Source organism: Anser brachyrhynchus, assembly GCF_964034855.1.
Source record: "Anser brachyrhynchus genome assembly, chromosome: 14".
NCBI classification, from domain to species: Eukaryota; Metazoa; Chordata; class Aves; order Anseriformes; family Anatidae; genus Anser; species Anser brachyrhynchus.
The window spans coordinates 11,238,878-11,256,981 of record NC_137709.1 but is presented as its reverse complement, the minus strand read 5'-3'; the positions used below and the strand labels follow the sequence as shown (position 1 = coordinate 11,256,981).

Sequence of the window (18,104 nt, the reverse complement as noted above, 5' to 3'; positions counted from 1 at the left end):
TGTATACAAGCCATCAGTTTATCTAAAATCTCTTGCTCTTGTCCCTAAAATATGTATGAATTTGGATAATTAAAAGACAAATCTTCTTATTCCAGAAAATACTCCAGTATTTGTTGATACTTTAAAAAAGTCCTTGTGTTTGATTCTGAGACGTTCTCTTTACAGGTGCCAACGTTAATAGGGCTACAGCTAATAATGACCACACAGTGGTGTCTCTGGCATGTGCAGGAGGCCACTTGGCAGTTGTTGAGCTCCTTCTGGCTCATGGTGCAGATCCTACTCATCGACTCAAGGTATTCACTTGAAACGATTTATTTATCATGGTTATTTCATGTATCAAAAGAACTACATAATTGATTTAATGAAGTAGTGAATGTGCAATTTTAAATTAAACATCGTATCTGATGTTCTATACCAGGGAGCAGAATTCATCTTCTGGCTTTTTATTTCCAAAATCTCAATTCAGGATGGCTCAACAATGCTCATTGAAGCTGCCAAAGGAGGACATACAAATGTTGTTTCTTACTTGCTGGATTACCCAAACAATGTTTTGTCAGTTCCTGCAGCAGACTTGTCTCAGCTCACACCTCCATCTCAGGATCAGTCTCAGGTAAGGTATAAGAAATTTTTAAAAAAATAACACAATAAATGTTGCAAGGAAATGCTTCTTTTGTACCTAACTTCTCAAGCAACTTCAGATGCAAACAGAGTGAAAAGGAGGGGAAAAGAAGTATACATTTGAAAATAGCAGAGTAAGAAAGTTGATTGGTATTGTCTGTAGTACATGAACTTTTTCCCATTTTCTTCTCTCAGGAAATGGGATAGTCCCAGACCTAGTGTCTTAAAAGTGTATCATTTTCTTGGTTGCTTAGTATTTTGTTTCTACAGCTCTAAACCATTAATGACAGTGCCTCTCAAATGTCCCTGCTGATTCTGATTGTTATATAAAAGAAATTATGCTGTATAAATTTACTATTCTCCAAGTTGTTGGAGACGTATCTTTCCAGCACAGTTCATTGATTTAAAAGCCTAAAGATGTAAACAGCTTTCCAGCTTACACTGTCCAGGATTTTTGTAATGACTAATACAGCTAACTGACATAAAATCCACAATAAGATGAATGAGAGTGGTCATGCCAACAGATAGCAGGGCATAGACAGTTTGGGAAGAGTAGAATGGAGGTCTGTAGAAACATACCTTCACATCAATGCCTTACGACTGGGTCAGTTTGAGAGTTTTTTTTTTTATCTGACTATGTATCTGTGACTTTATTTTAAGGTTCCTCGTGTACCAGTGCATACACTTGCTATGGTTGTACCTCCCCAGGAACCTGACAGAACCCCTCAAGAGAACTCGCCACCTCTGGTGGGAGTGGTGAAAGGTTAGTATGTAGCTCTTTGGAGAATACATGCAGTTTGGAAACTGTTAGGCTAGGGAACCTTTTCTGAGTGCTTATACGTAGTATAGTCCACTCCATCAATTTCTGAACACCTGTAATGAAGGTAGGACTTAAATATAGAAGTATTTTATGTAGTGAATAGTTTTTGCTAATTTTCTTATTTACTACAGTATAGTAACACTGGTTACTGGGCATGCTTAACCTAAGTTTTTGGAAGAAAGTGGTTTCAGTAACTGCCATAGTCCAGACTGATAAAAACAGTAATAAACACTATCTATGGTGTTAACTTTTGAATTTTGTACATTGGTTGTCTAGAATAGTTGCTATTTCCACAAATTTGTTAATATCAACTTATTTCTTTTTTTAAAGTAGCAGTGCGAGCATTTTGGCATCATAAAATGCCAACGTAGATCTACTTACAGGAGGACAATTTTTCTTCTATTAATAATAGTACCCTTGTAAGTAACTAACATCAGGGTTTTTGCTTTGAACATGGTTAAGCTGACTGGTTAAAATTATTTGCAGTCATTAAATGGCAAATTTAGCATTTGATTTTTGGCTGTGGATGGAGTTACAAATTCTTCACTTCTGTTAAGTAAGCTCAGGAAGAGAAGCAGATTGTCAAGTGGAAAGTTACAACTTCTAGCAATTTACTTAATGAGTTTTGGTTTGGAGGAGGGAGAGATTAGATAGCACGGTATACAAAGCTCTGTCAGATAGCTTCATTTAATTTGTTTATTCTTGAAGTGTTCAATGCTAAAACAAACTAAAAATGCCAGGGGCACAAATGAATTAAGAAAAATATTGTATACCTAATGGTTTTTAAGTGTGTGACCTTGATTCTCTCTATGCATGCCATGTAACTTCTAAAATACAGTTACTATATATTTTTTGCAGGATGTGCAACATCTGCTACTTCATATTTCATAAGAATTAGTACCAAAAGTGCCAAAAAATGAAAAGAATATGCAACTTCTGGTCTAGATAACGCAGTGAAAATTATCTGCTAGCGTAACATGCTTTCCCTTAAGTAACTTTTGATACCAATGGGTAAGCTAGTGTTCTGGAAATGCAGTTTGTGATGCATGGGAATTAATGAGAGCAGTTGATCGTCTATCAGAAGACTAAAGTTATAAGTTTAAAGTCAGATATTATTTAATCAAATAGTGAGATGCAGAAAGTTGATATAGTTTAAGAAATAGATCCCATTTAAAAAGAAAACTTATAGGAAATGTCAGTTCACGTTTTAGGCATGTTTTTAGCAATACTGTGTTGCTGAAACTGGTACTGAGGGTTCTTGGTATTTCACGATATGCTTCATGTGTGTCAGCAAAACTAATCTGTGGTGTGTTACATCTGAAAAGTAGTGATCTGAAGTGTCATTGGGTTAATGAAACGTTACTGAAAGCTTTGTGTGTAAAGTTCTGGTATATCTAAAATGTTTAGGGGGAGAAAACATTTTTGTCATAAAAACTGTGTGGTCGTTATAAAGATACCACTGTTGTTCTAACTGTGATAAGAACCAAAATTCAGCAGAGAACACTGTCTCTAACTTCTGACATGCACGTGGCTTTAATATGGCAGACTTCATTGTTAGACTTGGCAAATGAGGAGTGACAGAGGGTGCAAATGAAGAAAGACATATTATTGGGGGGGAGGGGGAGACACGGATGGGGATGAGACAGACAGAACAGTCTCAAGTTCTTATGTAATGATTTTTTTTGGAATAAATTTCTTGCCTGCAGAGTTACAAATAAGCTCCTAAGTCTTTTGCATAAATTCTTGACTACTTGGAGGAAGGAGAGGAACACCTAGCCGTTTCTACCTCATCTCAGTCTGTTTTAGGGGTCTGTATTACTTTTGCAACAAATGCAGTAGTAACAACTCATTGCCTAAAGTGTAAAACTAGAATGCACTTGTGTGTTGTTATAAGTCAAATATGCTGTGAAACCTTTGAAGAATTTATGGTTTAATTGTGAATGAAATTATTCTTACTATAGTGAGGAGGCTTGTAGGAACATTACCATGGAATAAATGTTTTGGCAGATTATTTAATTCTGATTTTGGCAACAGAAAAAAAACATTTCAGAGCTGACAGTGGATATACAGAGACATAGGCACTGTGAAAATGTTGTAACCTCATAAAGAGATGAAGAAAAACGAAAGAAGCAGCAGAATTAGTTTATGGGACTGAAAAGAACTTGACTTATAATTTAACTCATGTAAGATTGTTATTAGTATACTTCTAACATGTGTCTAGCTTGTCCATGTAAAAGTGAAATCACAGTGTAGTTTTGTGCTTTTGTGTGAAAAGGCAGAAGATTGTGACCTTGTTTTGTATTTGTTGCTTCCCTCAACTGAATGCAGTCAGAATTGCTCAGCAGTAATTCTGATGCAGCTGAACAAGGATGGTCTTCCAGCTGGAAAAATGAGCTGCAGTATTTCTGCAGCTGAAGGATGAGCAGGTATCTGCTGCTGCTAGTTGTCCTCACTGAGTGGGTAGTGAAGCACAGTGGCAGATGTGCAGCTTCAAGTGTCCCTGCATCTGGTTCCCTAGAGTATGCTGGGGCAGCTCTGTGCTCTCAGCCCAGCTGGCACGGAAGTCGCTTCCAGCACCAGCCAGCTCTCCAGCCAGGGTGAATACATTTTCTCCCTCTTGCTGTAAAGCTCTGGCACTGGAAAGATAGACTTCTTGCAAGGTGCAGTGACTCCAAGTGCATGACTTAAGAAAGAACCCTTTTAGAAACCATTTCTCCTCCCACTGTCTGAGCCTAGCTGGCTTAATTCTTTGCCAGTTAAGAAAGGTTGCTCTTCAGGCTCACTCCCTTGGAAATAAGCAGTGATGCTAAGAAACTTAATGTTTTGACTTCACATGGGCTATGTGAACTGTCAATTCCACTTAATGTAAGTTGTGAACACCATCAGGCTGCTTTTGTAACTTTAGGTGCACTTTTAAAAACAATTCTCTTTTTCACCTAAATGTGGACCATTTCCAGTATGTGAAATGGTTGAAAAGAATGCTGTCAGGTTACTTGAAGAAACTAGCCTGTGTAATATTGTTGACAATGATAGTATTGTATATCTTGTAAACTCAATATAATGTTAAATTGTGGGATCCACAGCTCCCAGCGTGTCTATGATTCTGCGCTGGCTTAGTCTTTCACAGCAAGCTTTTAGAACGTTATTGAAAGTAATCACACTAGTGAAATAAAGGGATGCTTAGGGAGTTCATGGTAAGCAGTAGTAGTGTTTTCTTATTCAAAGTATTTGAACTGATGTAAGGCTTTTTTAAACATGCAGGTTTAAGTTTGTTTTTTGAAGATGGAGATATCAGTTATCCTATTTTTTTCAATATTTATTTCATTTCATAACTGATTTGAAATCTTGGTTATAAATTAACTAATTGGCCTTAACTAAGTGCTTAAAATTTCAACATGCTGTCATTCCACGTCTTCACTATTGTTTTTAAGTTGACAGTAACTTGCAGTGTTTTCTTATTTGGAGAGCTTGGTTATGTATTAAGAATTCAACAGAACTTACAGACTTGTTATTCACAACTGCTGTTCACATCTGCCTTTGATCCCAGGGGAAGGAGATTAGAATCCCCTTGAAGTTAAATAGGTTTGGGGGATTTTTAAGCTTTTTAAGTGAGACCTTTAATGTGCTGTTTTCTCTGTATCATCATGCTAAGTCTTACTAACAATCTAATGCCTTGGAGAAAGAAAAACAAACAAAAGCTTCTACTTAGCTACAAACTAAATATATGTTTTTTTAGTCAAATATCTACTACTTTGCTTAAATACTGAGTTGTGTACTGATAAAGAACTTGATGCATTGTGTGACTTAATTGAAAGATCCCAAAGCCTAAAATGCCCACAAAGGTGGATAATTCTAGATAGTATTCTTTTTAATCTCAAGGAAGCAGTCTATGCCTTTTTGCTAACTTAACTAATGCTTTCTCAGTAGACTTACATACTCATTCTTCTATGTGACTCTTTAGTTGCAGGCAGATGATTTAAACGAGACAGGCGTAGATCCACATGATCACAAGTGTATCGAAATTATTTTCACGATGTTTTGTGAAATTCCAATCTTTGAAAGCTTCTGTTGCCTGCCTGCCACCTACTAATTTAGTCACATCTTAGCAGTTTTCCAGTTAGATTCCATCAAGCCCCTGGAAAAAAAAACCTTGGGAAGATGACTATAGTTAGAAAGCGACCAAAGCTTTTGAATGTCAGAAATTGAGTTAAGGTTGATTAGAATGTCAGTTTGGTTTCAGCCATGTAATCATTGCACCTAATTCCTGCAAGTTTTCTGTAGAAACAGTTGCAGGAGCGATAAAGATTGGCAGAAATACTACGTGGCTTGCAAGAGGAATGTAGTGGAGTACAAACTCATCTGAACTTTCAGTCCTCCATGAATCATCCTGCTCTTAAAGAAGAGTTAAGTATGCAGTGAAACAGTGTAGCAGATGAATTTTTTGGGGAAAAGTAGATTATTTTTTAATTGTCCAGTTAGCCCGATTAATATTTTGTGTATGTGGATTGACTGTTTCCCCGTGTCTTTACAGTTGAAGTTCTTACTGATATTAATTATAGTTAAATACATAATGTTCTCGAAAATTCAACATGGAGCTCATCCTATTCCTGTTGAAACTGGTAAATTTTAATCGGAGACTGCAAATCTAGCTTTAACCTTCAATTTAAAAAAAAAAATCACCTGATTTCACTCTGATGTGCCAGAATAACAGTAGGCGAAAAAAGCTGTAACAAAGCACTCATCACTGAAATCCTTTTCTATGGATTTATGCTTCCCAGTGCCTGCCTTTTGTGAAGGGAGGAACAAACTGAGTCTGGCTGTGTGGTTGGTTGGTTGGTTTTGTTTTTGTAAATTCTAGGCAATATTAGCTGTCAGGATGGATGACATGCTGATTAATACAGGTGTATATACTGGGTATTGATTCCAGTGGAGAGGATGTCTTTAAGTGTACAAATGTTTCACAGTTGTTTTTTTCATGCAATCATTTCTGTATGGCAGAAAAATCTTTTGGAATTTAGCTGTTTGGATTTGGATCCACTCGTTTTCATTTAACAACTCTGGCAATTAAGGAGCTGTCAACAAGTCCCAGAATTTAATCTAGTAAAAAGTAAAGTAAAGCAAAGTAAAACTGCTGCTAGTGGTGACCGAGATGAAAACCTCTAATCTGAAATGCAAGAATAGCAGTTGCATTGACAGAACCTTCCTGAAGAGCATAATGGATTATAAAAAACAAACCTAATAAAATAGTGATTAAACTTTGGTTGCTTGCTCTGAAGCACTTCATCAGAATGTCTGTCTTTGCCAATTTATTAGTGGCGCTTTCAGAGCAAGATCCCCATTAGCCTTTGTTTATATAAGGAAGTTGCATACCCAAGTCAGGCTTCCTGGACACTTCCTTGTGTTGACTGTCTGTCCTCTAACTTGCAGAAGACAGCAGAAGTCCCTGTCTGTGCTACTACTGAATGTTAGCAGATCTACATGGTACATCCAGTAACAAAGTCATTGGAGGTCAGTAAGGTAGCTTGTTTTAGGTAGGTTCATCTGGGATAGGTAGCACTTCACCTGTGCTACTCTGTTAGTTGTGAAAGGACATAAAATCTACTACTTTATTGGGAAAACAAGATACCCTGTAGATTAGATGGCAGGACTAGAAAAGCAGTTTCCTAGAGAATCTTAAGCACTAGGGATGAAATCTGGTATCATACTTGTTCACAAGCAGCAACCCTGTGGAGAGTAAATGTGTGAAAGCAAATTTAAATTAGAAGATTTTAATTGCTTAGGAGAGCTGAGAACTATAAATATCAGTTACCTTTCTTCAGTCTTGCTCAGAGCATCTAGGACCTTTAAATGTTACTTTATGCCAGAAGTGAGTTTTAAAAAAGAACTGGTATTGGTGTTCTCCACTGCATATTATTGGATGCTCAAGAGTTCGGGTATGATATTTGGAGCATGCTGATCTGAATGGATGGATTATTGCAAATCAATTTAGGTACTCAAGAGGTTATCTACAGTGTACTGGGATAAGTACAGTAGATCAAAGCAGAGAACTTATACTTCATATTTCCTGTAAATGTAGGTGAATAAGAATTCAGAGAAAATGATGGGATGCTGAACTTGTATGCAACTTGTACTTGGGTAGCGTATGTTTGGTGAAAAATGGCTGAAAACGTTCATGGGAGAAGAGAAGTGTGTGAGGCAAAAAGTAAAATGGTGACTCTGCAGGAATGATGGTAAAGGCTGTATTGATGAAGTTAGGATGCAGAACCCGTGGAAGTACGGGAAGCAAAATAGGTTCTGCAAATAAATGTGTGCTCTAAATATATTAGTACTGCTATTGACAGAATAAATTAGGAAAGGATCATTTTCTTTCCTCCACTGCTTTCCTGGCATGCCCATAACCACCCTGGATTTTCTGTCAAGTGAACAATTCTCTTTCCTGTAACCTTGATTACCTGGTAGCATGTGATGTTTGTCTAGCTACATCTAGGCTTTCACTGGACCTCAGTCTTTAGTCTTTTGGATACAAAGTAAGTGGCCAAAACAGCTGCTTTAGGGACTAGATGGACTCCTTGGTATTGCTAGGTTTAATTTCGTAGTAGGTTGGTTGTCTAGATTTACAATCCACTGAAAAGGTAAATGAAAATACAAGTTGAAGTAATTATGGTCTGGCCTATGCCTGAAATTCTAAGTCCTACTTTCAAAAGTGAAATTATAAAATAGCGTCTTGTTCACAATTATTTACTAAAATGGGCACCGTTTCCAGGATATTGTAATACAGAGAAGATCTGAATAAAGGCAGGAAATACCTACTTTCAAGTACTAATATACTATATAATATACTATAGTGCTTACAATTTTTAGGGTACCAATAGTGTCTTTTCCAGCTCTGTTTTGAACTGGTTGTTAGGATGTGAAGGTTTAGCAAATCTTTCTTCCTGTTCCTCATCCTTTTCCATTATCCCCAAGATTATAGCTGGCACCTATTTTCTGGCATAGGAGGAGTGATTTAGTGCCTATAAAGCACCCCTTCTAATCAATTAGAAGGTGATTGAAGTACATCTCTGCATCTTTTTTTGGAACTTCAGAGCCTAGCTCTTCATTTGTACCGTGTCCATATTTGCATACACTTTGTGCTGTAGCATGCTGTGGGCTGTACTGATTTTTCTAAGTTCTGTTTTCAGAAACTTTCTGAATTTTCAGTGCTAATTCCAAATCTGAGGCACTGTTTGGACAATCTGATTCCCATTGTGAGACCAGCCTTGTCGTCTTTAATCAGTACAGACTAGAAACATCAGATTTTTCTTTATACAAGCCTACTTTGTCTCTGTAGTTTCTCCTGTGTTCTTAGAAGACTTTTCCTATGACAACCAGGCTTGTTTTCTCCCCAGGTGGTAATTAGTTGAGGGGGGACATTGTTGATAATTTATTATTTGGGGGCTTTCTGAACTGCAATTTTTCTTTCCTGTGGAGTGATGGAGGCTGTCCAGAACTGTGAAAAGTCATGAGAATGCTTTGTGATACGATGAAGATGGTATAGTACTCTTAGGAACAAAAATAAACAGAGCAGCATGAAGTGTTCCTGTCTTAGCTGCATCTTAAATTATGTTTACTAAAATGTTTCTGCTAATTAGCAGAATTTGCAGAAGAGCAGCTTAGTTTCAAAGCACCAACGGACTTGTGTTTTACTGATTTCTAACAAAGATGTAGAAAAACATTTTACAGATTTTTGGTGAATAAATACATTTTCAATCGTGGTCTCCAAAACTTAAATTATATTTTAACTGTATGAATTAATTCACAATTTTTAAAATGAAAGGGTAACTGTAGACCTTAAATATGCTACAAAGTCAAGTAGCCAACAGCTTATAACAGCCTTGAGCTAAGGATCCAGTAGTATACCAGCCAATACAAAGGAAGTTACTACTAAACTTTTAATCAAGTTCGCTATTCTTTTCACAGAAATTGTCTTGGAACTTAGAGACAAAATAGCCGAAATGTTTTGAGTAGGAGTTCAGCTGGAAGTACTGATCTTTCAGGATATGGCAGTGATATAAAGTAGCTAAGCTAGAGAAGAAGCTTGGTTAAGGGTGTCTGTCTTGATGTACCTACAGTTTTGGTACTGAACAGACGTACAGTTTGTGGGTATGGTAGTATATTTCCTGGGGCTATTAACGTTTTTGTTGCTTCCTTTAAATTTAGTTAGGCTTTGTTTTCAGTCCAGAGAATCTTTTCGGTGAAAGTATTCAGCATAGAGTTGGTTCAACTCTTACTTTTGTTTCTCTTATTAAGAGGAAATTCTCACGCTTGTTTGCTTCTTGAATTAGTACCTTAAAAAAATAGTAATCTGGAAGCGCAGTGTGTATGTCTCCTGTTTTGACTGCAGTGTAAAAAGAACTCACTTGTAAATTAATATTTTGGTGAAGGAAGACTCAGAGAGAAATAAATTAGTGTTTTAGGGAACTTAAACCTTCCAGAGCTAGTGGCTTATATAGAATTTAGTTCTAGCATCCAAACTTTCACTTAATTGCGTTACATTCAGGTAGCTTTATTAATCCACGGCTGAAACTGTGCATAATTTTAATTCCCCTTTTAATGCTGAGGTGTAGGAGTGCTTTGTTCAAGTTCTGTTTCTTTCTTTAAAGCTACACATATTGCTGCTTAGATATGGTAAATGAGTGTTACTGCAGAAAGTTACTTGATCAAGCTAAAACCTTTTACAATTGTCATTAGAATTTCTTAAACTGAAGTAATAATTAAAATTTAAGCACTTAATAGATTCATATTAGCAAGAACTGAGTGAAGCTTTCGCACATGGCTTTCAGGACAGCAGCTGTGCTGCTTGAAGGCAGTGCGTTGTGAGCTTTCCCAGAAGCCGTGCTCAGGCGTAGTGTCTCCTGGTGGATTGAAGATTTTCAAGTCTTAATAGTGAGCAGAATCGCTAATTCGTTACCAGAGAGAGGGAGGCAAGCAAGATGTTATTTTTCTCTCAGAACTGTTAAAGGGGTGCCAAAGCTTGAAAATATGTTTGTATACATTGAGCTTGCACTGGCAGGATTCTTTTGTAATGCAAAGGTAGAATGCTATAGCATTTGGATAAACCATATATAGTGATTGACAAAATACTGATCTTACTGTAGAGTTTTCTCTCAAATATAGAGTACTATATAGAGAGTACTTTTGTTCTCTCAAATATAGAGTGCTTTTGCTTGCAACCTTGCTGTTGGAATTAGCTTCTAGAAAATAGTTTAATTTGCTCTGCACGCCCAAACAATTTTGAGAGCTTAGTGAATTATTTAAATTGCCTCGCTCTTGCTGATTTCCCTTCCAAGATGCATTGTCATGGGTATCAGAAATCATAAAGATTCCTTATTCCTTAAGATTAAAATAGTGGTGTTCAAGGGTGTATTAGGATCAATATTTAAAATTCCAGCATTTGCTTTGTCCTTTCTGTCTTAACGTGGAGTGTAGGGTTTACCTTTTTATGATTTGACAGATGTGCAGTGTTAGTTGTAAAGATTTTTATTTATTTATTTTTATTTTTATTTTTTTGGTGGGTGAGAGGGGAGGTATGGGGTATCTTCAGCATGGCATTTTTTCAAACATTTTTCATGTGCTTAGGTGCATCCAAGCAGAAGTCAAGTTCCCTGCAGGTAGCAGATAAGGACCTACTGCCACCTTTTCACCCATACCAGCCTTTGGAATGCATAGTAGAAGAGACTGAAGGCAAGCTGAATGAACTTGGACAGAGAATTAGTGCTATTGAAAAAGCACAACTTAAATCATTGGAATTAATTCAAGGTGAACCTTTAAATAAGGATAAGATTGAAGAACTTAAAAAGAACAGAGAAGAACAAGTACAGAAGAAGAAGAAAATATTGAAGGAGCTACAGAAGGTGGAAAGGCAGTTGCAGATGAAAACACAACAGCAGTTTACCAAAGAATATTTGGAGACCAAAGGTCAGACAGACACACCACTTCCCCTGCAGCAGCAGTGCCCACTTACAGGGGTCTTCCCAGAAGTGGAAGCTGATAAGGGTCTGCCAGAGGATAACTTTTCAGGGTTACCTCAGGTTGACACAATTTTGTCAAAAGATGATGAGCAACAACAGTCACCACCACCTGCTGAACAAATAGATTTTGTCCCTATCCAGCCTTTGCCAGCACTGCAATGTAATTTTTCTGGTAATTTAGGCTATAATGGGACAGAGTCTCTTGAACTTCAGAAAGCAATAGGTAATCAGCAGAATATAGGACAGCAGCAGCAAATTGCTGGGCAGGGACTGTTAGTTCAAGAACCAGACGGATTAATGGTTGCCACTCCAGCACAGACGCTTACCGACACTCTTGATGACCTAATAGCAGGTGGGTTAAGAAATATACCTCTTTTTGCATTAATTTGTGTGCTCAGTTTCCCTTTCTCTCCTTCCCTCCAAAAATATCTTGGGCTTTTCCAGTTTGGGAGTACTTGCTCATGCATAAAGTTCCTGATTAATCTATTAATTTTAACAGTGACTTCCAATTCTAATGTGAGACTTTAAAAAAAAAAAAAAAATCTTTTTCCAAACCACAAACCATCCTGCACTGGTGACCTGTTTTTTTTTTTTTAGACCTTTCGGCCTTTTTTTTTTCTGTGCTACTTTAAAGCTACTTTAAAAAGCCTAATCATGAGTTACTTGTAGTGTCCACTAGGAAACCTGAGAATGTGACAGCTTTTTTTTGTCTTCAGTAGAATTTTCCGTATAGGCTTATACCACAGTGGATATATTTAGTGTACTGGTCATCTCTAGAAAAATACAAATTATTGTCACTTGTATTGACAAATGTATCCCTCTCCATTCTGCTGGAAATGTTGCTACAGTTTGAACGCAATCTGGAATCCATGCACAACCATTTAGTTCTGTAATGGCTTGTGTTTTCAGAGTACATTCTAAACTGTGATCATTACACAGGAATATCTGCTTATTAGATATAACGTGGCAAAAAAAGTCCCATTATCTCGATGAAAAGAAAAAAAGCAAAGCACCCTTCCACTTGCTAATAACTATATGTAGCAGAATAGAGGGTCCCACACGTTGCGTTGTGTGAGTCCCATTGTGGAAAAAATCGGTATCATTTTTGTTGACTTCATTTCATATGTTTTACTAGGATTTGTGTTTACTGCTGGAGGTATAGAATCACAGAAAAGTTCGGATTGGAAGGGGCCTTAAGGATCATCTCATTCCACCCCCACCCTGTCGTGATCAGGGACATCTCCCACCAGACCAAGTTGCTCAGAGCCCCATCCAACCTGGCCTTAAATGCTTACAGGGATGGGGCATCCACAGCTTCTCAGGGCAGCCTGTGCCAGTGCCTCACCACTCTGAGTGAAGCATTTCTTCCTAATTATCTAATCTAAATCTACCATTTTTTAGTTTAAAATGTATGCAGGGCGTAACCAATGTTGATTGGTCAGTATTTTTTTTTTAATTCAGTGTTTTTCAACTTCTCTTTGCACCTTGTCTGCCCTTAAGCCCTTATTTTCCTGTCTTTTTTTTTTTTTCCTCTTCATAGTCACTGCCTTCTCCTCTGAAGTTCATTTCAAGGTTTTAGAAATGTGTGGTAAGACTTGCTAGCAGTTTCTGTGAACTTTCAGAATGGTAATTGCCATAATTGAGCTCATGCATGTCAAGGCTAACTACAACTTCGCAGCCTTCACTGGAAACCACAGTAGATCGAATAGCTGTGCTGTTTTGTATCAGCTGCCTTCAGCTATGTAGTTTTAATTCAAAGAAATCTTCCCGTGTTTTTTTGAGTATCAGCTGTTCTTCAATATACTCAGCTAACTTGAAAGCAAAAATGCAATTGGATTGTTCTCAAAGCGTTACTCAAGATTTGAAACTGCAGTGTGCAAGGAGGAAATTTTGAATGTATAACGCAAAACAACCACCAAGAACTTTATCTTTGCAATAGTTACTGTGCTGAGTTTAACATCTGGCACAAAACCATGTAGTATATACCTCTTAAAGGTCAGCAGCTGTGCATTATATTCAAAATACTCAGTGCACACAGACCAAAAAATTGCTATAGTCAGCTGAGTCAGCTCTACTAATTCTGTTTCAGATGTATTACCAAAATACTTGTGACTTGTCAATGATACTGGCATTGTACCCTGTGACAAAATGTACCTTGCCTTTTCATTTCCAGATAGCATAAGAAAATGAAATATACTTAACTATATGCTTGGGGGGTGGGGGGAGAGGGGGGGAAATCTTGAGCAGGAAAATAAACTTTATCTTAAAAAAAAAAAAAAAAGACAATTTTGAATAGAAATATTTTGACTCAAGGACCTTTAACAGTAGATTTGCTAGTTCCTGTTGTTCATTTTCTGATCTGTTTACTGGTTTTGCGAAGTAAATCTCATTTCAAAAACTATGTGCAGATAGCACACACTTCTAAAAACGATTAGATACAGTGTGCTTACAGATGCAAATCAAGGAAACTTTAGCTATCCTAATTCCAGATGCTCCTGTAAAAAATGTTGATGTTGCTTTACTTTCTTAAATTCATAAATTTGTTTCAAAAACAAAACAAAAAGTCAGGAGAGATTTAGATAGTTTTGCTCAGTTTTTAAAAAAGACTGTGTAAAACAATGTGTAAATCATAGTCCTACTAAACCCAAATGTATGTATATTTAAAAACAAATTGTAAATCTACCTAATCTTACGCGTAATTCTTTGATCTATATTTAAAACAAACCTGATCTTTTTCCACAAATTTGTCTATTAGTCATTAATTTTGTAAAGCAATTTTGAGCAGCAGAAAACATTATAAAAGCTGACTTTGTGTGCGTACTATAGATGCTGGTTAAAATTGTTAAGGGGATGGGTGTCTGGTGTCTGGGAAGTCTGTCTCCGTGGGAAGACTCCTGTTCTCCCTCAGACTGAGGATTTAGTGTGCGTATGAAATACCTCCCTTGATTACAGTGCCACTGGTGGAACTACGTTAATGGTGGTGAGTGACACTTGATTTAGAAGAGGTGTGAACATTTTTATTCCTGTTGAGTATCCAGTTTGTATCAAGTCTACTGTAGAAGAACAGAATGTTCAAGTCAGCTTTTGGCCCTCTGCACTGAAATGACATTGTTGCTCTTACCAGTGGTAATATAAAAAAGGCAAACTTTTCAAAGCTTCAGTTCTGGCTATTTGTTTGTAGGGAAGGACGTATATTCCTACAAAACCTCAAATCTTCATTTTGCTAACTTCCTTTGACAACATACACAGAGTATTTCTCGTCAGCTAATAGAATAGCTACTAGGGGCTGAGATGGTTGATGGTAAGGTACAAGGTATTGAAAAGTAACAGACAGTTGCTGGTAGGTGTTTATACCTGAGTCCCCTCGTTCATAAAGCTGATCAACCTCAAAAATGCAGAAGTAACTGAGCAATATTTGCGAAGTCAGGTAAAACCTAAAAACAAAGCAACTCTTCTTTTCTCTTCATGTTTGCTTATAATGGAAATTTAGATATGTAAATTAGTATGTAATGTATGTATGTAATAATTAATATGTAATTAGATATAGTAAAAACTTTACAACTAATTTCTAATTCTATCTTTGAAGGTGTGATCTTTAGTCAAAATTTTAATTGGGTCTGCAAAAGAGATAAATGAACATGGTGCAGTTTAGAGTGGGAAAACAATAATTTGGATCACATCTTCCAGTATAAGAGCACATTTATGACTTAATTATCATCACTTAGCACAATTTTTTTTTAAAGCATCTTGCCTTACATTGTTGGCGTTTCATTGCTGTGCACATGGCACATTTGCCGTAGTAAATTTCTTAGGTGGCAGTAGCTGAATTGATGTTTTCTTGCTTTTTATTTTTTTGTCTATTCAAGTATTCAGGATGAATGATTTTCTTTTGCTACTACATTTGGTTTGTAGCTAGAATATTAATGATTCCTGCTTGCACTCAGCTGTGGTTCTTTTTTTTGGGGGGGGTGGGCAGGAGATAGAAGTATGCTATCTGCCTCTCCTCCTGGGCGTTCAGGTTTGTATACTTACATTCCAGATGATTTAAGACACTTTATTAAATTTTACTTGGTTCTGAAATTGTGGTTGTGGTTGGTTATCCAGAATTGGATTTTTTTAACATAACTATTTTAAAGGTGTGACATCTGGGTTATTTTTTAGGATAGCTCTTTGGAATAGTTGTTTACTAGGATAATGTGGAGTGAGAATTGTGATTCATAGAATGAGACACAGCAATATGCGGAAGAATTGTTCTCTTTGTCCTGAAAACACCAGTCCCTTTGAGGAAGGCAGAACTGGAATACAAGTCCACTGTTCATGAATTTACATGTTCATGGCATAACAATTGTTATACATATTCTCCTTCAGACTAAAGCTGTGATCACCTCTAAAAGCTGTTTGCTTAAGTTTGTGCCAATGCCTTGAGTCGTACCAAGACAAAATATGAAGTTCTTGCTTCCATTTGTTTTACTCATGCTTCTTGTGATTTATTTATTTTTCCATAACTTTGGGAAATAGTCATCCGTGTTTATTTGAGAATTGTCTTAGGCTTCACCCTGGTGCAAAGGAAGTCTCTTTGGAAAATTGCATGCCTGTCTTAAAACGTGGGAAAAATGGATTTTGACGTTGTCATTTAAGGGTTGGACCTAGAATAGATACGTGTTTTTTTATTTAAATTTAAGTCTACAGAAGCATCCAAACCCTTTGTCACGAAATAAGCATTTTATCATGATCTAAGGTACACACTGTGAAAATTGATTTTAATTTATTCTTTTTAATTTATTCTTTAATCGGTGCCTGGTTATCATTGTTTATGGGCATCCTTTCACGTGGAAAGATGAAACAATTGTTCATTAGGAAGTAAGCTGCATTTTGAAAAGCTTTTGTCGTAAAGATTAAAGCAACATGTTTTCCAAGTCCATTAGAAATTCCGGAGTGGTGCTTGACACTTGGAGTCCCTGGAAGTGATCTTCCCTTTGATCACTTGTTTTGTATTCTCCAAGCAGTCTTTCCCCTGGAAACAACATGATTCACCTCCTTCCCTCTCACTGGCTACACCTCATGCTGCTGTACTCCTAGAGTTATCTTTGCAGTACTCCCGATTACTGAGACACAAGTAATTGCTGTGATCTGGATCGGGTGTGATATTGCCGCTACTTCGGAAGACTGTACTCTAGCTGTCGGTATTGGAAATACAACTTGCTAAAAATCAGTAGTTGGAAATTTATCCCGTTTCCCTCTGGTCTGTCAGGCAGACGATGGGACTCTCGCAGAGGTCTGACAGATCTGGTCCTGGCCAGGGAAGGGGATGGAGAGGTGCTTCTCCCATTCCTGTTGGAAGGGTTCTGTTCAGTCAGTAAGACGACGACATCTCCCTGGACGAGTTTCACAGGACCAGTAACTGGCTTACGGTTCAGAGATGGAGGTGTGTAATTGAGGAGCAGACCGAGAGATTTGTCTGCCCAGTCTTGGTTAACTGTCTCAGTATCCTAGGCTTCCGTAGGAGGGTTTGTGAAGGTGCATTGGAGACTTTGTTGCAAGATGATACTTCGAGTTAAAAATCTCTATATTCTGTAACCTTTCTAATGCACTGAACTGAAACATCTGTGTGAAACTGGAGGCAGAAGTTCTCAGGTATGTTTTACTTTCCAGAGCACAAATCACATTGGCGTTTCCCTTAGACCAATTTCAAGCCTGACAAACATTCTAAGGGAGTAAAAAATAAACTTTAGAAAAAAAGAAATCCTGCAATTTTGTTGACACAGTAGTTAACAGGAAAGGATTAATCACTGCATACTGCAGGACCCTTGTTAGATTGTGTTTTAAAGAAGAGTTTAGGGTATCAGTAATATACAGGGTTTATCTGTTTCTGTTGCCTTTGGTGCATTCTCTCACACTTGGCATTGTTACTGTGTAAGCGAAATGCTTAAAGCATACTCAGATTTCAAACGTGATGAAAATCTAAAGTATGCAGGAAATAGTTTGACACTTTCAGTTATGGTTGTGAAATATAGAGAATTTGATGAATCTAACAGTGGCAATAAATGTATTTCAGTAACAAATCTTAAAGTGGCTCAAGTGGAGTCCCTCTGCGTACACCTGCTTTGTATGTCTCACGCATGCATACATTTTTAGATGCCATCTGTAGCTGCAAGACCTGAAAGCATTGAGTCAGTATCTTGTTTGAGTAAGTTTGATTTAAAGTAAAATCAGTCCCTAACAGGGTGATTTGGTATTTCATGTTTTAGAAGGAATAATTTGTAGAAATGCAGTTAATATCTTGCACTTCAGTGACTTGAGGGAGACAGTTGTATTACGTGAATTCTCATCTGCTGCTCTCAGTAGTAATCCAGAGTAAGCAGATGAAGTGTGGCAACTTCAAAACTTCTAAGGCAAACCTGGTTTGTTCAGGAAGGTTGTAAAGTGAAGCAAAACCGGGAATGCGGATAGAATATCTTGTTGCTGAAATGTGGTAGCCACATGGTAATGTTTGTGACCGTGGACCAAGGAGAACACTTTAATTAAAGTAGCATTTAAAATTACGGTGGAAAATGGTAGCTTCCCACAGTTTGTGTTAACTCTACCCCCCCCCCATGCATTCATTTGTGCTTTCTCTCTTTCTGAACACATGTAAACTGGGCTCTCTACAACTTACT

General features: G+C 37.2%; 1 protein-coding gene across 15 annotated transcripts in view; it reads left to right on the top strand.

Moving 5' to 3' along the window:
• Nucleotides 1-18,104, top strand: part of ANKHD1 (ankyrin repeat and KH domain containing 1) — a 119,789-nt gene that overhangs the window by 69,651 nt on the left and 32,034 nt on the right. For 13 of the 15 annotated variants that reach the window (XM_080554871.1, XM_080554879.1, XM_080554870.1 and 10 more), the window contains 4 exons: nt 166-293; nt 467-610; nt 1,279-1,381; nt 11,057-11,800. In XM_080554871.1, the coding sequence (XP_080410997.1) occupies nt 166-293; nt 467-610; nt 1,279-1,381; nt 11,057-11,800 (1,119 nt within the window). The remainder of the gene's footprint in view (nt 1-165; nt 294-466; nt 611-1,278; nt 1,382-11,056; nt 11,801-18,104) is intronic. The other 2 variants (XM_080554869.1, XM_080554868.1) reach the window with 1 other exon arrangement.